Source organism: Cynocephalus volans, chromosome 8 (genome assembly GCF_027409185.1).
Source record: "Cynocephalus volans isolate mCynVol1 chromosome 8, mCynVol1.pri, whole genome shotgun sequence".
Taxonomy (NCBI): Eukaryota; Metazoa; Chordata; class Mammalia; order Dermoptera; family Cynocephalidae; genus Cynocephalus; species Cynocephalus volans.
Genome location: NC_084467.1, coordinates 96,445,516 through 96,466,586, shown reverse-complemented (window position 1 = coordinate 96,466,586; position 21,071 = coordinate 96,445,516). Strand labels below are relative to the sequence as shown.

General features: G+C 39.6%; 1 protein-coding gene across 4 annotated transcripts in view; it reads left to right on the top strand.

Moving 5' to 3' along the window:
- SORT1 (sortilin 1) overlaps positions 1-21,071 on the top strand; it is a 76,154-nt gene that overhangs the window by 36,856 nt on the left and 18,227 nt on the right. For 2 of the 4 annotated variants that reach the window (XM_063107126.1, XM_063107124.1), the window contains exons 6-11: positions 2,055-2,128; positions 4,586-4,635; positions 9,258-9,385; positions 12,351-12,495; positions 13,319-13,474; positions 15,408-15,514. In XM_063107126.1, coding sequence (XP_062963196.1) covers positions 2,055-2,128; positions 4,586-4,635; positions 9,258-9,385; positions 12,351-12,495; positions 13,319-13,474; positions 15,408-15,514 — 660 coding nt within the window. Of the gene's footprint in view, positions 1-2,054; positions 2,129-4,585; positions 4,636-9,254; positions 9,386-12,350; positions 12,496-13,318; positions 13,475-15,407; positions 15,515-21,071 lie in introns of all 4 variants that reach the window. The other 2 variants (XM_063107125.1, XM_063107123.1) reach the window with 1 other exon arrangement.

The window sequence follows — 21,071 nt, the reverse complement described above, 5'->3', positions numbered from 1 at the left end:
TTTGAGCAGAGGTGAGACTGGAGGGCTTTGGGAAGATCAGGTTTATACTTAGCCAGTGGAGGCCAGAGGAAGGAAACTAGCTTGCTGGGGGTAGACTTCAGATCTTAGAGCAACAATTCCTGGAAACTGGCCTCCAGCAACTTGAGCTGAAGGCCCTACAAGGGAGCAAGGAAACCTCCATAGGAATGGACAGAACCATAGATCTCTCCTTTGACCACCTCATCTCCATTACCAGATATCTCAAAGTTATTAAATCAGGGCTATCCTCAGGAAGAGGCAGGTACAATCTGCTTTTATACCTGAAATTTCTTCCAACTATAAAGGTAAGTTTGCAGTATAAATAATTCGGGTAGAGAAGATGGACCAATTTGTACTAAAGTGCAAGTAAGTGATATCAGACCCTTGTTTTTTATAAGTAGAATTAGGTGCATTAGAAATGCTGGGAGCTGCATATTACCAGAGGACGAAAGGTTAAAGGAGAATGGTAGGTGAGGGTGGGAGCGCACTGAAAATAAATTCTGCCTAAATTGGCCCCATTTGATTTCAGCTGTACCGGGACATCTCTGTCCCACCTCCACTGAAGCTGAGTTCTGTAATCTGGTGTTGCCAGTATAATTGACATTTTCAGTCTTCATCTTATTGTTTCTGCTGCACTTCAAAGTGTTGGCCAATCCCTTCCTTTGAGAATTTTACTTCTTAGCTTCTGTGACATCATTCCCATTGGTTCTACCTTTTCTGGCTGATCCTTCTTGTGGTCTTTCTTAAACTCCTTTCAACCTATCTTTAAATGCCTACTGCTCATTTTACTCTGAGCAGTCTCTTCCACTCTTACCATTTAACTACCATTTATAATGTGTAAGATTCTCAAATTCTTATCTCTAGTCCTGGCTTCCACCTCAGGCATCAGATTTCTATCTTGTGGCCCCCTGGGTATCTCTGTCTGGATGTCCCACAGGCACCTCACACTCAGTGTAAAACTGAACTACTTTTCCTGCTCTTCTCTATACATGCTCTTCTTCCCTTAATCCTTATACTAGTAATGATACCACAGTGCATCCTATATACCGCAACGAGAAACCCAGAGTAAACGACTTTGAGACACCTGCCTTACAGGAAAAGTCATCCAGTTCTACTATTATAGCTACTAAATTCTTGCTGAGCCTCTTCCTCACTACTGTGATTCAAGACCTCATTAACTCTTACTGAACTAATGTGGCAGTTATTTACTGCTTTTCCTGCTTCTAGTTTGGACCCTCTGAAATCCATCTTTCTCATTCCAATCCAAATACTCCACCTCAAAAAGTGAAACTGACCATGTCATTCCTCTGTTTAAAGCTCCTTCCTCTTGAGGGCATCTCCTATACAATAGAAACCAGATTCCTCAATATGGCATGGGAGGAAGGCTCTCCATGAGCTGGCCCTCACCTTTCTCCCTACCATTAGTTCCTCACCTGCTCCCCTTGGAATTTGCACTCCATTAATGTCTGGTGGGTTTTAGTTCCCTGCACACACTGCAGTGTTTTATCACCTCACTGTCTTTGCTACTACTAGTTTGTCTGAGTGCAGTAACACCTCATCTGCCTGCTTGCCTTCTTTGGTTACATTGCTCATCATTTAAAACTCAGTGCCGCTATCTTCATCAGGAAACTCTCTGATGCAACATCCTGCCTCTCCCCAGTTAGAAACACTAGACCGTGTTTCCATAACACTTACCACATTGTATTGAACTTTTTTCTTATCTGTGCCCCTTGTGAAACTGTGAGCTACTTGAGAGCAGGGAGTGTGTCTTATTCATCTTTGTATCCCCAGTGCAACATCTGGTACAGTGCCTGGCACATAGTAGGCACTTCATACTCATTTATGTTATTATGAACTTACAAGACCCCAGAGGGGCCTGGATAAGCCATGTGTGTCTATAGAGCTCAGGCAGCTCTGATGGAACTTCAGTGTGTGTTTTTACTGTCCTGAATGATTGGATATGAATTATTAAAGGTCATACAAGCAGCTGTACAGGATAAAGATGGAATTTTGATAAGTCATTTATAATCTTTCAGAATGGCCTGTGGGTGTCCAAGAATTTTGGGGGAAAATGGGAAGAAATCCACAAAGCAGTGTGTTTGGCCAAATGGTGAGTAACAGAAGAATCCATCTGTGCAGAGCCCTAAACCTTTCCTGCTAGTGCTGCCAAAAGTTACGTGAATAAATATTGAGCACTTACTATGTGCCAAGTACTCTTCAGGGTGCCATAAGGGATACCAGAGAGGGGTATGACACAGACCTTGACCTGGAGGAGCTTCTAATTCTGCTGGAAAAGAAGACTTAGTCTCACTAAATGTTAGAATATAAAGTATAAAACAAGGCACATGACTGGGTAGCTGCTACCTGCCAAAGGTTTATTCTCTATAAATGGTGAAAATCAATTGGCATGTAATAAAATACAGCATTAATTTGGGAATTTAAATACTTCTCTGCACCTAGATTTACACTCCCTTGTCTAGAGACCCATTTCGGTTATGTAAAACATAGCAGGGAATTAGGCAGAAAGCCGAAAGAGCTTCCAGACTGCCAGAGTCACACTGTCTGTGCAGCAAAACTCATTCACTTCTCTTGGCGGGATGCCCTGCCCCCTACCTCACCCCCACCACATACCTGCTTAAAGATGGTGTAGTGGAGGGAGCTCTTACTTGGGAATCAAGTCACCTTTGTTTTAGCCTGGCTCTGCTAGTCAGTGGCTTAACCTCTCTGGGCTTTAGTTTTTTCCTTCTGTGAAAGGAGATCTGTTTGGAAATATGGGGGGTGGGGAGTTGAGCAAGAATTGAATTAAGAGCCTTCACACTCCCAAAATTCTGATAAGGCTCTGACCCTAGTTTAGAGCCTCTTCTTTCCCTTTGACAATTTCAACAAGTTTGTTAATCTGGTTTCCCAATTTATAGCAGATTTCTGCCAAAGGCAGGACATGTGGCTGCCAGCCACAAACACATGGCAGCATTAGAATTGAAGGTTGAGAGCTGGAAGGAGGCAGAAAAACCATGAAAGAGCAGACAAAAACTTAAGAGAATATACCAGCATGAAATTTTCTAGTGCTAGATCAAGAAAGGACACATACTTCAGTAACTACTAATGGGAGCACTGTATTATAGTTTGATATGGCTGATATTCATGGTGATGACACGTAATCCCCAAAAAGAGTTTATTGTACTAAAATGTGTAATACAGATTCAAACTTTGTTGACCAAAATTAATTAAATATTAGAAAGGTTGCTTAAATAAAGTGAGCTTTTTTCAGAAATGCTTAAGTGAGGTTTTTACAGCCCCACCATGTTACGCATGCCACATCTGCTTTCCTTTTATGTTTTAATGAATTGTGTCTGTACCTTATACAATGTAACAAGAAGGAAGGAATTTTAAGGTAACTAAGTTAAATTGTTCCATTCCTGATGGACCTAAAATATGTGGGACATGATTAAGAGTATAGTAATTTTGATTATTGAAACTCATCTTTAAAACTAAAAGGTTATTTTAAAACAGTATTCTGTTTCATGTCCTATGCAAAGTTTTTTACTTTTGTAAGACATTTTTTTGTTTAGTGTCTAAAATATAAGGCAACTGGGCTGCTGCACTGCTTACTCACCTTTTAGATCTTTGATTTCTAGGAATTCACAATCTAAAGTTCTGAAAGAACATGCTCAAACCCAGAACCTTTTGCTGGTGGTAATCTATAAGTACTATCAGTGTCTGAATCTAGTTCCCTGCAAGCTGCTTTTCCTAGTTACATTTTAAATAATTCAACCTCTGACCTAGTTGTCTATTTGAGATGAAAGAACTAAATTATTTAGCTCATACAAAACATTGAACTAGATTCTGAGGGGAAACAACAAAGCATAAAACTGAGTACCTGCCCTGAAGAAGCCAAATGAGTGCCAAGTGGCTGGTACAGAATGGCATGGTTTCTCAACCTCAGCAATAATGACATTTAGGGGCGGGGAGAGGGTTGTCCTGTGCATTGTAAGATGTTTAGCAGCATCCCTGGCCTCTACCCACTAGATGCTAGTAACAACTCTTGTCCCCTCTTCCCAGCCCCAGTTATGACAACAAAAAGTCTCTCTAGACCTTGCCAAATGTCCCTTGGGAGGCACAATTGCCCCTGGTTGAGGACTGCTGCTCCAGAAGTTTGCAGCGAAGGAGACTTCCAGTTGGAGTGACAGGGAAAGCTCATGTAAAAGCTAAATTTTAAGCTGGAGCCAGATGATTGTAAGGGTAAGATTTGGTTACAAGAGAAAAGTGTTTTGGGAAGGAAACAGTATAAGCAAATGCAAGAGGCACATTTGGAGAGTGTAAGTAGACCAGTTTGACTGGCTGGAAGAGTTCATATAAAGAAGTAGGGACTATGGAAAACTCATAGGGCTATGGGAAGCTTGACTGGCAGGGCTGTGGAAGAATGGGATGCACAGCACCTGTGAAGGTTGTGTCAGCTGGTACGTGTGGATGGAGCTTGTTAGGCTTCCTAGGAGCTTTGTGATTAAGGTTGACACAATCCATTAGCAGTCTTAAATCATTTCTTTTCCCTTTCTTTGCCTTATTGTAGGGGATCAGAAAACATCATCTTCTTCACCACCTATGTGAATGGATCCTGCAGTAAGTATCTTTTAGTCCCAGAAAAGAGTGTTCTGTTGTTCATTCATGGTAGAATGTCCTGGGTTTTGCAAGGTAGAAACATGAAAGATCCTTCCATTCTTCTGAAACTTTAAAAGCTAAACATAGCTGTTAATGATTTTCTCAATCTTGAAAGTACAACCAAATTACTTCACTATGCCCAGATCAAATAAAAATGTAGGCTATACTTAATTTTAACAATGTGATTATATAAGCAAATATATTAGGCTACAAACAATAACAAATTAAAATGCATAGTGATTTCTGCAAAAGAGAATGGATTGCATTTGTGTTAGTGGAAGCTATTGGCTTCTTAATCTATGGCACAATTTGAAAGCAGAGAGCAAAATCTTTGATTTATTCATTCATCAAATATTTGAGTACCTGCTGTATGATAAACGCTATTCTAAGGATAGAGAGAGCAAAATACCCAAGGCCTGCTCTCATGGAATGTAAATTCAAGTAGGCCTGTCGAACGATGAACAAGAAAACCAGAGTTCAAACAGGACAAGTTAGAGTAAGAATTCCAGTCTCGACAGTTAGCTCAGTTGGTGAGTGAGCAGCCTTATAACACCAAGGTCATGGGTTCAGATCCCTATACTGGCTGGCTGCCAAAATAAAAATAAAAAGGAATAAGATAATTTCAAACTGCCATGAAGAAGGTAAAGCAGATGACACGGCTGTGATATTTTTATGCAACACTATATTGGAATTAAGTAACCTCTATCTATCCATCTAGCATAAAATCTCACATATGTAAAATAAAACCCAAATGTGAATTCCCTATATCTGATGCCATATCACATTTATATGAGGGGTCTTCAAAAAGTTCATGGAAAATACATATTATGAAAAAACCATGCATGGATTTCAAAATTTTTTTGCACCAAAATCAACTCATACTAACTTGTTACAACGTGTCTGAAGAGGATCTAGTTTGAGGCACTAAGAAGGATAACATCAGTGTGAAAAGAGCCCCTATCAGTGTATTAGTCCATTTCTATTGCTTATAACAAAATACATGGAACTGGGTAATTTATAAAGAAAACAAAGTTTATTGCTTACACTCTCAGAGGCTGGGAAGTCCAAAGTCCAGAGAATATATTTGGTAAGGGTCTTGGTGGTGGCAAAAATCACCCAGGGGTCTCACATGACAGAAAATGGCAGAGCAAAGAGAGAGACTAACCTCTCATGTGCTCTTCTTTTAAAGCCCTCCAAACCATACCCCTGACCACCATTATTAATCCATTCACTATGGCATGGTCCTACAATCTAATCACCTCTTCAAAGCCCCACCTTTCAATTACCATAATAGAATTTCCCACCCTCTTAACAGTCACAGTGGGGATCAGGCTACTAATACATAAAACTTGGGGGACACAATCCATATTATTCTGTTCCTAGCCCCCAAAGTTTATGTCCTTCTCAAGGGTAAATACATTCATTCTATCCCCAAAGACTTAACTTGTTTCAACTCAAAAGTCCAAAGTCTCAATGTCCTATCTTCAAAACAGGTTATCTACTTCCAAGATACAGTGGTGGGGCAAGCATAGGATACATATTCCTATTCAAAAAGGGAGAAATAGGCCAAAAGAAAGGGTTAACAGGTCCTAAGCAAGTTCAAAACCCAGCAGGGCAGGCATTAAATCCCAAAGCTGTCAAATCCTTGACTCCATGTTCAGTGTCCTCTGCACACTGTGTTAGGGTCCCCAAGGGTGAGGCCATGCTTCAGCTCTCACAGGCTGGCATTGCATGTTGGTAGCTCTGCAGTTCTGGGGTCTCCATGGCAGCCCCACTCCCACAGCTCCACTAGGCATGGTGCTGATGGGGTTTCTCTGCTGTAGCTCCAACCCCACGTTCCCACTTGGCATTGCTCTAGGAAAGGCTGTCTGTGGTGACTCTACCCCTGTGACAGATCACTTCCTGGGCCCCCAGGATTTTTCCATACATCTGTTGAAATTGGGGTAGAGGCCCCCAAGCCTCCACAGCTTTGGCATTTGCAGGCCTGCAGACCTAACAGCACATGCACACAGCCAAGGCTTGTTGCTTGCATCTTCCAAAGCTGTGGGTCCAGCCACACCTGGGGCCAATTTAGCCACAGCTGGAACAGCCAAAGCAGCTGGGGTGCTTGTGTGGGGAGCAGCTTCTCAAGGTGGCCCTGGGCAGTAAGCCCATGGAGGGTGCCTCAGGCCTTTTCCCAAGACCATTCTATCACCCTAGGCTTCTGAGCCTGTAATGGAAGACAGCCTCAAAGATCTCTGAAATGCCTTTAAGGTCTTTTTAATGCCTTCAAGGTCTTTTTTTCCCTTCTCTTGGTAATCCCTTTCTTCTGCACTAATCTCCTTAGCAAATGAGCACTGGGATACACCATTGAATTGTTCTCCTCAAAATACTCTCTGCTTCTCTACTACATGGACAGGCTGCAAATTTTCTAGATCTTTATGCTCAGCTTCCCTTTTAAATTCTAGCTTTACATCATGCCTTTGCTGCTATAATTCAGAATAGGCTGTTGCAAGTAGCCATGAGGCTTCCTGAATGTTTTTGCTGTGTAGAAATTTCTTCCACCAGATACCCTGGGTCAGCACCATTAAGTTCCACGTTCCATAATACTTTTGGGCATGAAGAGAATGCAGACAAATTCCTTACCAGTTCATAGCAAGGGTGACCTTTGCCCCAGTTTCCAATAAACTTCCTCTCATTTACATTTGATCTTCTCAGTATGGCCTTTACTGTCCATATTTCTATCAGCATTTTGCTCACCACAATTTAACCAGTCTTTAAAACATTCCAAACTTTCTCTGGTTTTCTTGTCTTCTAAACTTTCACCAGCATCTAAGCTTTTTCTAGCCTGCTCCTTCAAATTCTTCCAGCCTTTGCCCATTACCCAGTTCCAGAGCTACTTCTGCATTTTCAAGTATTTGTTATAAACAACACCCCACTTCTCTGGTACCAGTTTTCTGTATTAGTCCATTTCTGTTGCTTATAACAAAATACACAGAACTGGGTAATTTATAAAGAAAAATTTATTGCTGATAATTTTGGAGGCTCAGAAGTTCAAAGTCTAGGGAATACATCTGGTGATGGTATTGGTGGTGGTGACAGTGACCCAGGAGCCTCACATAACAGAAAATGGCAGAGCAGAGAGATAGACTACTTCTCATGTGCTCTTCTTTTAAAGCCCTCTGAACCACAGCCCTGACCACCATTATTAGTCCATTCACTATGGCACGGCCCTACAATTGAAAGGCCCCACCTTTCAATTACCCTAATAGGATTTCCCACCCTCTTAATAGTCACAGTGGGGATCAGGCTACTAATACATAAAACTTGGGGGACACAATCCATATCACAGAGCACCATGAATTCTGCTAAAACTAAAGCAAGAACAAACATCAAATTTATGGTGAAGCTGGAATGGAAGACTGATGAAATCATTGATGCTTTGTTTTGTTGGATAAATTTTGTTGGGATAATGCCCCAAAGAAATCAGCAGTTAACAAGTGGATAACTCATTTTAAGAGATGAAACAATATTGAAGATGAAACCCATGTCTGCAGACCATCCACATCAATTTTTGAGGAAAAAATTAGTCTTGTTCATGCCCTAATTGAAGAAGACCAACAGTTAACAGCAGAAACAACAGCCAACACCATAGACATCTCAATTGATTCAGCTTACCCAATTCTGACTGAAAAAAGTTGAGCAAAGTTTCTGCTCGATGCCAAAACTGTTGCATCCAGAACAGCTGCAGACAAGAGCAGAGTTTTCAATGGAAATTTTAAACAGGTGGGATCAAAATCAGAAGAATTTCTGGGAAGAATAGTAACAAGAGATGAAGCATGGCTTTGACCAGTATGATCCTGAAGACAAAAGTACAGTCAAAGCCATGGTTACCAAGAGGTGGAAGTGGTCCAGTCAAAGTAAAAGCAAACTAGTCAAGAGCAAAAGTCATAGCAACAATTTTTGGAGATGCTTAGGCATTTTTCTTGCTGACTTTCTGAACTGCCAAAGAATGATAACATCTGCCTATTAGGAGAGTGTTTTGAGACAGCCAAAGCTATAGCAGAAACATGCCCTGGAAAGCTTCACCAGAGAGTTCTCTCTACCGTGGCAATGCTCCTCCTGATCATTATTCTCATCAAATGGGCAATTTTTTGAGAATTTCGATGGGAAATCATTAGGCATCCACCTTACAGTCCTGATTTGGCTCTTTCTGACTTGATTTTGTTCCTTAATCTTAAGAAATCTTTAAAGAGCACCCATTTTTCTTCATTTAATATAAAAAAGACTGGATTGACATGGTTAAATCCCCAGGACCCTTAGTTCTTTAGGTATGGACTAAATGGCTGGTATCATCACTTAAAAAAGTATCTTGAACTTGATGGAGCTTATGTAGAGAAATAAAATTTGGGTTTTTTTATTTTTATCTTTTAATTCCATTTTTCCATGAACTTTTTGAAGTCCTCTCATAATGTCACTTGATCAACATGCATAAGATTAAAAATGCTTTAGCTATAAAATTAAGAGCCACTCTAAAATAGCTGTTTTTGACTTGGCTCACTAGTAAATGAAATTTTGATTAATATTTTGTCTTGTTTAAGAAGCTGACCTTGGGGCACTGGAATTATGGAGAACTTCAGACTTGGGTAAAAGCTTCAAAACCATTGGCATGAAAATCTATTCATTTGGTCTTGGGGGACGTTTCCTTTTTGCCTCTGTGATGGCTGATAAGGTGGGTATTTGCTTCATCTCTTTGGGATCTGGTGTTTCTGTAAATATGCTTCATATAGATCCCCTTTACTACTTAGTACTGACAGTTTCTTGTCCTTTTGCAATATTTACTATCACTTTAAGGTTTGGGAATGAATCTTTTTACAGAGGCTGGTTGATTCAATGGGCAACTGTGCCCTTTGGCCTCTGTCACCATGCAAATCCTGGTATCTTTTTTGGGATATGTAGATCCAGTGTTTGGCCTTTACTCAGACATAGATAGCTGAAAAAAGCAATCCACTTGCTCATTATCCAATAATAATAATAAAAGAGGTAACATTTGAGTGCCGTTATATGCTAGGTGCTATTCTATGTTCCAGGAATATAGCAGTGAACAAAACAGATAAGTTTCCTGCTTTCAGAGATTATATTCAAGTGAGGAGATAAATACTAAACAAATAAATATGATATATCAGGTAATAATTAAAGCTGTGAAGAAATCTAAAGCAGACTAAGGAAATGGAAAGTGGCAGGAATTGGAGCCGTGCTGTTTTAGATAGGGTGATTTGGGTGGGCTCTCTGAAGCCTGACTGAAGTGAGAGCATGACTGTGTGGACATCTGGGAGGAGAGCAGGCCAAGGAAACAGCAAGTGCAGAGACCAGCAGGAAGGAGCACACTCAGTTATGAAGGAAAGGGGAGAAGGGCAGTGTGGCCGGAACACAGAGAAGAGTGGTCAGAAGTGAGGCGAGGGGGAGCCAGTAGCCAGATCATACAGGGCCTTTGTAGGTCATGATGAAGATGTTGGCTTTTATTCTTTGTGTGTTGGAGAGCTGCAAAAGGGTTGTGATTAGGGGAATGACACAATTTGGCTTCTTTTTTGACAGAATAGGTTGTACAAAATAGCCTGACAGGGCAAAAATGGAAGCCACTGTTACATGCAGGCTGTTACAGTAGTCTAGGTGAAAGGTGGTAGGTTGGCCCAGGTTTTTAACAGTGGATGAGGGGAGAAGTGGTGAGACTGTGGATGTATTTTTAAACATATTGCTAATAGGACTTGCCTGTGGATTAGATGTGGGTTGTGAGAGAATGAGTGGAAACAAGGAGAATGAGTGGAGTCTTTGACTTGAGCAGCTGGGTAAATGGTGGTGTCCTTTTCTGAGATGACAAAGCCTGCAGGAGGAGCAGGGTTTGGGGAGAAAAATAAAGAATTCAGTTTCGGATGTGTAATGCCTCTTAGATATCTAAGTGGAAATGTCAAGTAAGCATTTGGGTATACGAGTCTCCCAAAATGATATGGTATTTAAAACTGTGTGACTAGATATCTTCTGGAGGAATGAGTGGGTAGAAAAGAGATGGGAGGACTGAGCAAATCCTGAAGCACCCCGCACTGAAAGGTAGGAAAGAGAAGAAGACCCCAGCAAAGATGATTTGCTGGAGAGGAAGGGATCAGTGAGGTGTAGGGGTGAATCAGGACAGTGGAATATCACAAAAGCCAATGAAGAAAGTGTTTCAAGGAGGAGGAAGTAATTATCTGTGTTAAACTCGATTGAGAGGTTGAGTTAGATGAGTTCTGAAAAATATTCACTGGAGTTGACAAAGCGGAGGTTGTTGGTGAGCCTGGCAACAGCAGCTTCATTGGAGTAGTGAGGTTAAAAGACTGATGAAGTGGCTTCAGAGAGAACTGGAGGGGGAAATAGACACAGTAAGTACAGACAGCTCTTTTGAGCAGTTTTGTAGTAATCCTCCCCACAGCCCCATGAACTAATTTAGATGAGAAAATTGAGTAGGGTGCCTGGTTTCACCCAGTGGTGGAACCCTCAGGGAAATCAGACTGTCAGATTCCAGAGGGAGCCTCGTTATAACCTCCTGTGCTATCCTACTACTCTCTACAAAATTAAAATTCTGCTATGTGCTTTTGAACTCTAGTTTCTACCTATAGCAATGAGAATAAGATTCCAAGTATTAGACATCTCAGTATAAGTTAAAGAAGTAAGTTAAATGTTCTTATCACCGGACTTCAAAGAGTATTTAACCTGAGGAGGCCCCGAGATTAATTTTTGTGCCCTGGCTAACTGTGTCTAGTAGCTATTTTAAGCTATTTATTAGAGAGTTATTTTTAATTGCCTTCTTATCAGATTCCTTTTACTAGCCAAATACTCCCTGATCAGTTTTCTTACAGTAGTTTCTGACTCTCCTCAGCCTCTTCCCAGTCCGTGCATGTTCCCTTCATTATGGCTATTCTGAGAGACTTCCTTAAAGAGGCAGGATGTTACATCTTGACTCCCTTTATGATTTCCCAAGAATGGGTTTCATCTCCATGTTCTAGACCTTTAATGATTTAATTCTTTGGATTATGCCCAGACTTTCTGAAAGCGACCAAACTTTTATGCATCAATCATCATTTTAAGAATTATCTGAGCAAGTAAATGTGAATGGCTATCAAGCCAAGCTAATGATAGTCATATCAAATCCTTAGCTCTATTGAAGGAGATGGAATATCAGAGATTAGGAGGTTATTATCTTACAGGGCCATACCAGAATGAAGAAGCAAAAGAGAAAGCAAAGATTACCTTACCTACAGTAGAGTGGATTGTTCCAATGCCTGGAAACTGCTTTAGTAATTGGTACTGTGACCTTTCATTTATACCAGTTGTACCCAGTGAAATAAGGATGATAATAATTATTAAAAATGTTGCTGTTGGGCCTGCCCGTGGCTCACTCGGGAGAGTGCGGTGCTGATAACACCAAGGCCCCGGGTGCGGATCCCATATACGGATGGCCGGTTCGCTCACTGGGTGAGCGTGGTGCTGACCACACCAAGTCAAGGGTTAAGATCCCCTTACCGGTCATCTTTTAAAAAAAAAAAAAAAAATGTTGCTGTTGATGTCTCCCTGAACATGGCATCTTAGCAAAAAAATTAATATCGGCATTTGTTTAAAATTATATCTATTAATAGCAAAAAGATGAATATCGGCATTTGTTCCAGGATACCTCAAGAAGGATCCATGTGTCAACGGATCAAGGGGACACATGGAGCATGGCCCAGCTCCCCTCTGTGGGGCAGGAACAGTTCTATTCTATTCTGGCAGCTAATGATGACATGGTGTTCATGCATGTAGATGAACCTGGAGGTAAGAGCTTCTTAGTGGCCACCCTGGAGTGCACAGAGATTTAATCTTTGATCAGCTCTCCTTCTTACATATCAGTTTTTCCTCTTACCCCTAAAAATTTATTAGTGTTTTACTGATTACTCTTTCATAAAGATAATATGTATTCTCTGTTAAAAAAGACCCCTTGTTTTCATATGCTAGTATAATTCGTGTATTTTCAAGTGTTCTAGAGCAGAGTTGCTCAAAGAATCGTTGGCAGACTGATACTCAAGCTCTCTGTTACCAGATAAGTACAGAAATTGAGAGCAAACATTTATAGCCATTTGACGAAGTAATTTTATGTCAGTTGAATGTAATGATAAAAAATTGGGGGCTTAGATTTTGTCTGTTTTTTCTATTTAATTTTTCTAGTAACTAGTTTTTATTATATTTTACAAAAGCATCGGTTTGTGACATAATGGAAATAAAAAATAATCCTTTACCACAGATAGTTTGAGAAGCATTGTTCTAGAGTACAAAGATTTAGAAATATGTAAAATATGAATCTAAATACAGTGTCTCTGCCACCAAAATATAGTTAGGAAGAGTTTTTCTGTAGCATCTGATTAATTCATTCCACAAACTGAGCACTTACCATGTTGTGGGCACTAAGCGGGGTACTAGAATTTAAGATGAGCATGAAGATTTTGAGTATCAAACTTTGATTAATTCTCAGGTCTGCATCTCCATCATGAAGAGAAACCATTGGCTAATGTGTTTGATCAGTTAGGCAGTCATGTTTATGGTTGTTTTTCCCTCTGTTCCCTCTCAAAACTTAGTGTTTTTGTTTGTTTGCCTATTTCAGATACCGGATTTGGCACAATCTTTACCTCAGATGACCGAGGCATTATTTATTCCAAGTCTTTGGACCGGCATCTCTACACTACCACAGGCGGAGAAACAGACTTTACCAATGTGACTTCTCTCCGTGGGGTCTACATAACAAGTGTACTCTCTGAAGGTGAGTCCTGGCACACCTGTTCTGCCCTGCTCCTGCAGCTGAATGTGTTAGGATTTGAAGCTTTCGGGGAAACTGATGGTCCTGTCCCCCCAGTAATGTCGCTTGCCTAACCAAAAAGCCTACCCATGTAAATTCTGACTCCCTATCTTAAGTAAGTTATGTATATAGAACTAGGAGAGACCAAAGCAACAGCAGGTAGGAAGAAAGATGTTTTGGAGTCTATGTTGTTTAGTTTACAAAATGAGTCTTCTACATTGAGAGGTGTAGGCCTATGGGAATGAGCCTGAATCTGAGCCATTTCTTGCTCTTCCTGTCAAGGGCACAGCAACAGCCAGTCAAGAGCCGTCTTGTGTTCAACTTGATGGCTCTGCAGAGCTCGCTTTTACCAAGGCCCAGTTACACAAATAAACACATTACTCTCAAGTTTCGTACAAAGACTCTTACAATGTTATTTTATTTATGTGTTTATTTATTAGTAGGAGGTAGAGGCTGTTTGTTTTTATTTTGTAAAGTCCTTACAGTGGCCTACCAGGTCGTAAGCGATATCGGCTCCCTATTTTCCTCCTTGACCTCACCTCCACTCTTTTCTCCTTTATTTGCTTACAGCAGTCACACTAGCCCCCTAGCAGTCCTTAAACACACCAGGTACATACATTCATAGTTTAGAGATTTGCACTGACAGTTCCCTCCGTTTCCCCAGGTATCTGCAAGGCTGATATCTTTTCCTCCTCCAAGTCTTTGCTCATATGTTACTTTCTGAATGAGACCTGCCCTGGGCCGGCCCGTGGCTCACTCGGGAGAGTGTGGTGCTGATAACACCAAGGCCCCAGGTTCGGATCCCATATAGGGATGGCCGGTTTGCTCACTGGCTGAGCGTGGTGCTGACAACACCAAGCCAAGGGTTAAGATCCCCTTACCGGTCATCTTTAAAAAAAAAAAATGAATGAGACCTGCCCTGACTACCCTATTTTCAATTCCAGTCTGCCCTCCCTTCCCCTCTCTCTCTCTCTCTCTCTCTCTCTCACACACACACACACACACACACACACACACACACACACACACCCTCACACCCTCACACCCTCACACCCTCCCTATCCACCTTTAGCTGTGCAAGTTTTTTTCCATAGCATTTATTTTCGAACATACTATATAATTTACCTATTTACTATGTCTAATGCTTGTCTCACCATGCTAGAATGTATAATTCACAAAATTTTTTGTCTGTTTTGTTCACTGATGTATTCCCAAAGGCTTACAGCAGTTTTCACATAGTGGGCATTCAGTAAATGTTTGCTAAGTAAATGAATTTTCTTTCATTTGCTTTCTTGTTTGGTTTTTCTTAGAAATCTCAGAAGATATTATCTCTGAATTTAAGCCTGCAACAGTTTATGTTACTGAAAATAGAGAATAAAGAAGAAACATAAGAAAAAAAGAAAAGTTATGAGGGAGAGGATATTGGGTAGTGGCGAGACGATAATTAGAAATTTTTAATCTGCTCTTATGTACACATATTCAAATCTTGAGAGTCCCTAAAATAAGACTGGTGTCATGGTCTTGTCTGAGAGAATATTAGGATGCCTTTCATGGTAGAGTTTACCTCCAAGGCAAGGAAGCAAGGAAGGAGAACGGACATCAGCCTTTTCATGTTTGTATGAGTTGAAAGGTATCTTTTTTCAAGAGTATCAGTCTTAGATGATTTCTGGAATTAATTGAATCCTGTTCAGGTGGGAAGCCTTCTTCAAATATCATAAAGTGCTGCTCAGTTACTCACCAACACTGAGCTGTTTTATAAGGTATTATAAGCTGGTGGGACTCCAGGGTTATAATGGTGTTACATTGTCTCCATTAGGAGAGAATTAATGCAATGATAAACTGAATTTCATTGGGTGCTTGAATGTGTCAGGCTTAATGTCATTCTTTACCCATTCAGATAATTCTATCCAGACTATGATCACTTTTGACCAAGGAGGAAGGTGGAAGCATCTTAGAAAGCCTGAAAACAGTGAATGTGATGCTACAGCAAAAAACAAGAATGAGGTATGTTTCCTCCAATCGTCAAATGTGCTTGGAGCAAAGCAGCCGTTCTGTTCTGCTCTGATCAGTGCCAGGCTCTTGAATAAAGAAGTTTCATACTTGATTAGGGTCCACAGCTTAAGATGGAAAGTTTGGAAATTAGAGTAATGAAATTAACTTAGAATGTACGAAATAGGAACCATGAGGAAAGGCCAAAATACTATGGATTATTTGTCTTTCAAGTAATTTTGAAAGACAAATAATTTCATAGAAGAACAAAACTTTTTTTACAGGTAAGTAACATTCCATTGTGTTCATATACCACATTTTCTTTGTTCATTTATTTATTGGTGAATACTCAGGTTGATTCCATATCTTGGCTTATTGTGAATAGTGCTACAGTAAACATGGGGGTGCAGATATCTCTTCAACATACTGATTTCCTTTCTTTTGAATAAATACCTTTCCTTTGATCCATTGCGATTGCTGGATCGTATGGTAGTTCTATTTTTTGTTTTTTTGAGGAACCTCCATACTGTTTTCCATCAACAATGTACTTGTATGAGTTCCCTTTTTTTCTGTATCCTCACCAGCATTTGTTATTTTTTGTATCTTTGACAGGCATTCTAACTGGGATGAGATGGCATCTCATTGTGGGTTTTTTGTTTTTTGGTGGGTTTTTTTTGGTGGCTAGCTGATACAGGGATCTGAACCCCTGACCTTGGTGTTGTAACACCCTGCTCTAAACACCCATTGTGGTTTTGATTTGCATTTCCATAGTGATTAGTCATGCTGAGCATTTTTTCATGTATCTGTTGACCATTTGTATGTCTGCTTTTGAGAAGCGTCTATTTAACTCATTTGCCCGATTTTTAATTGGATTGATTTTTTTGTCATTTGAGGCAATATGGATTAGCCTTGGAGACATTATGTTAAGTGAAATAAGTCAGGCACAGAAAAGTAAATATCACATATTCTCACTCATATGTGGGAGCTAAAAAAGTTGAGCCTATAAAAGTAGAGAGTAGAATTGTGGTTACTAGATAAACTATTATCTAGTAGAGGCTGGGAAGGGTATAGGCTAGGAAGAGGGGGTATGGAGAGATTGGTTAATGAGTACAAACTTACAGCAAGATAGGAAGAAGTGTTCTATAGTAGTGCTAAGTGACCATAACAATAATTTATTGTATATTTTCAAATAGCTAGAAAAGAGTTCAGATGTTCTCATTACAAAGAAATGATAAATGTTTGCAGAGATGGCCATACTAATTAGCCTGAATTGATCATCACACATTGTACCAAAATATCACTCTGTACCCTATAAATATGTACAAATATTACATGTCAATTAAAAATAATAGCTATAACGGCCAGCTACCAAAAAAATGTAATAACAATAATAATAATAAAAATAAAAAAGAACAACAAAACTGAGGGCTAACAATTTGTGTTTTGCTAAACTCCTGAATGAAAACAGAAAGGACAGATGGGCTGGTGGTTAGTTAGGAGCCAGCATGGCAGCAGTGAGACTGCAGGAATTCTGTAAAAAGCCATAGATCAACCATTCAGAAGCAGCGCAAAGCCATGCTGGTCAGGAGATCCCAGATTCCAAGAGTCACAGGCCTTGACAGGTGTATTAGTCTGTTTCTGTTGTTTGTAACAAAATACCTGGAACTGGGTAATTTGTAAGAAAACAAAATTTATTGCATACAGTTTCAGAGGCTGAGAAATCCAAAGTCCAGGGAACCCATCTGGTTAGGGTCTTCTTTGGTGGTGGCTTTACAGCAACACAGGTGTCTTGCAGGACAGAAAATGGCAGAGCAGAGAGAGAGAGACTCTCACATGCGTGCTTTTTAAAGCCCTCAGAACCACACTCATGACACCATACTAATCCATTCATTAGGGTATGGTCCTCAGAATCTAATCACCTTTTCAAGGCCCCACCTTTCAGTTCCCATAATAGGACTTCCTACCCTCTTATCAGTCACAGTGGGGATCAAGTTTCTAATACATAAAACTTGGGGGATACAATTCAATCCATATCAACAGGCAAGAAGAAATAGAAAAGAAAAGCTTTGTATCTGGCTCTTAACAGAATCTGAGAGGAGCTTAGGGGAACACTGGGAGTTTCCTTCAAAAAATGACAATGCTGGGCTGAGCCCGTGGCGCACTCGGTAGCGTGCTGCGCTAGCAGCGCGGCGTCGCTCCCGCCGCCGCGGGTTCGGATCCTATATAAGGATAACCAGTGCACTCACTGGCTGAGCGCCGGTCACGGAAAAAAAAAAAAAAAAAAAAAAAAAAAGACAATGCTGGTGGTTCCTGAACCCTCATCAGACTACCTGTTCCTGATATACATTCTGCTCTTCTAGACTGGGATTTTGGTTTTATTTTAAGAGCCTCCGATGGTGTGAGATAAAGTGTACCTACACCATCCCCAACATACTCTCTCCCTTCTTTATACTCACAAGTGCTATTGAGTCTCTCTACCTTCTTATCCCTTTCTCCACCCCTCTGCCCTGGCCTTGTCTTGCACCTGACTCCTCCTCAAAGCCTGGCAGGTACAGAAGCCTTTCTTGTCTTGCCACCTTCTGGTTCCCCATGGTTCTCCCTTCCCAGCACTCTTTGTGGTTCCCCTTTGAAGGTCCTCTCCTGCCTTTTCATTGTCATTGCCCATCTTATCACTGACATATGTTGTTGTAACCCACTGCTGTTCCCTAAACACCCTGCATAGGCCCCCCCACTGCGGCCTTCCTTGAGGGGTTATGTCTGTCTCCCCCAAAGCCGATTAGTTAGGGTTAGTGGAAATCCTAACCATTCTGACTGCCCATCCAGTTAGAACTAATCATTCCTGTTCATTTCATTAACAGTTTGCTTGAACCTCTTTTTTTTTAAATTGTAGTAAAATATACATAATATTTACCACTTTAACTGTTTTGGACTTCTTTTAAAGCACTAACTTTCATTCTGTTTTATACCTTTGTTAGTTTTCGACATATATTTCTCTCTCTTTTTTTGGCTTTATTGAGTTATAATTGACAAATAAAATTTGTATGTATTTATAGTGTACAATATGGTGTTTTAATTTAAGTATACATTGTGAAATGATTACGACAATCAGGTTAATTAACATATCCATCACCTCAGTTATCTTTTTGTGTGCATGAGGTGAGAACATTTAGATCTATTCTCTTAGCAAATTTCAGGTATACAATACAGTATTACTGATTATAGTCACCATGCTGTGCATTAGATCCCCAGAACTTATTTGTCCTGTATAACTGAAACTTCGTACCCTTTGGCCAACGTCTCCACATTCTCCCCCTTCCCCCAGCCCCTGGCAGCCAGTTTCTATGAGTTTGACTTTTTTAGATTCCACATATGTGAGATCATGCAGTGTTTATCTTTCTGTACCTGGCTTGTTTTACTTAGGATAATGTGCCATAGGTTCGTCCATGTTGTTACAAATGACAGCATTTCCTTTTCTTTTTTTAAGGCTGAATAATATTTCATTGTGTGTGTGTGTGTGTGTGTGTGTGTAAGTGTGTGTGTACATACATATATATAAAACATTATATACATAACAAACATGGAAGTGCAGATATCTCTTCGAGATACTGATTTCATTTCCTGTGGATAAGTGGGATGGCTGGTAATTCTAGCTTTAATTTTTTGAGGAAGCTCCATACTGTTTTGCATAATGGCTGTACCAATTTACATTCCCACCAATAGTGTACAAGTGTTCCCTTTTCTCCATATCCTTGCTAACACTTGTTATCTTTTGTCTTTTTGATAATAGCCATTTTAACAAGTGTAAGGTGATATCTCATTCTGGTGTTTATTTGCATTTCCCTGATAATTAGTGATGTTGAGCCTTTTTTTATATACCTACCATTGGCCATTTGTATGTCTTCTTTTGAGAAATGGCTATGCAGGTTTATTTGCCCATTTTTTAATTATTTTTTTCGTGCTATTGAATTGTTTGGATATTAACAACTTACGAGATGTATGATTTGCAAATATTTTCTCCCATCCTGTAGGTTGTCTCTTTACTCTTTTCACTGTTCTGATTGTATTGCAGAAGGTTTTTAGTTTGATGCAATCCCATTTGTCTATTTTTGCTTTTTGTTGCCTGTGCTTTTGGGGTCAATTCTAGAAAGACATTGCCCAGACCAGTGTCAAGAGCTTTTTCTCTCTGTTTTTTTTTAGTAGTTTTACAGTTTCAGGTCTTACATTTATGTCTGTGATCCATTTGAGTTGATTTTTTTATATGGTGTGAAATATGGGTTCAAGTTAATTCTTTTGCTTGTGGATATTTCATTTTCCCAACATCTTTTATTGAAGAGGCTGTCCTTTTCTTATTGTGTGTTCATGCACCTTTGTTGAAGATCAATTGACCATAAATGTGTGGATTTATTTCTAGGCTTGCTATTCTGTTCCATTGGTCTATATGTCTGTTTTTATGCCAGTACAATGCTGTTTTGATTACTGTAGCTTTGTAGTGTATTTTGAAATCAGGTAGTGTGATGCATCCAGCCATGTTCTTTTTGCTCAAGATTGCTTTGGTTATTTGGGGTCTTTTGTGGTTCCATATGAACTTTAGGATTATTTTTTCTAGGTGTTTCTGCAACCAATGCAATTGAAATTTTAATAAACATTGCATTGTATCTGTAGATCACTTTGGGTAATATGGACATTTTAACAATATTAATTCTTCCAATCCATGAACATGGAATATCTTTCCATTCATTTGTATCTCCTTTCATTTCTTTCATCAGTGTTTTATAATTTTTAGTGTGTAATAGATTTTTCATCTACTCAGTTAAATTTATTCTTAAGTATTTTTTTTAAGTTTTTAATTTTTTATGTATTGTAAACATGATTTACGTATTCTTTTCAGATAGTTTATTGTTAGTGTTTAGTGTATTTTTGTTTGTTAATTTTGTATCCTACAACTTTACTGAATTTGTTTATTAGTTCTAACAGTTTTTTGGTGGAGTCTTTAGGGTTTTCTATATGTAAGATCATGTCATCTGCAAACAAGACAGTTTTACTTCTTTCTTTCTTATTTGGATACCTTTATTTCTTTTCCTTGCCTAATTGCTCTGGCTAAGACTATACTGAATGGAAGTGGTAAGAGTGGGCATCCTTGTCTTGTTCCCAATCTTAGAGGAAAAGCTTTTCACCATTAAGTGTGACATTAGCTGTGGGCTTGTCAATGTGGCCTTTATTTTGTTGAGATAGATTCCTAATTTGTTGAGAGCTTTTTCTATCATGAAAGGACACTGAATTTTGTCAAAATTTTTTCTATTTATTGGGAGGTTTATATGATTTTTATTCTTTATTCTGTTGATTTATGTATGTTGAGCGCTCCTTACATGCCAGGGATAAATACCACTTGACCATGGTGTATGATCTTTTTAATGTGCTGTTGAACTCAGTTTGCTAATATTTTGTTGAAGATTTTTGCATCTATGTTCATCAGAAATATTGGCCTATAATTTTTTTTTTTTTCTTGTAATATCCTTGTTTGGTTTTGCTATCAGGGTAATACTGTCCTCATAAAATGAGTTTGGAAGTGTTC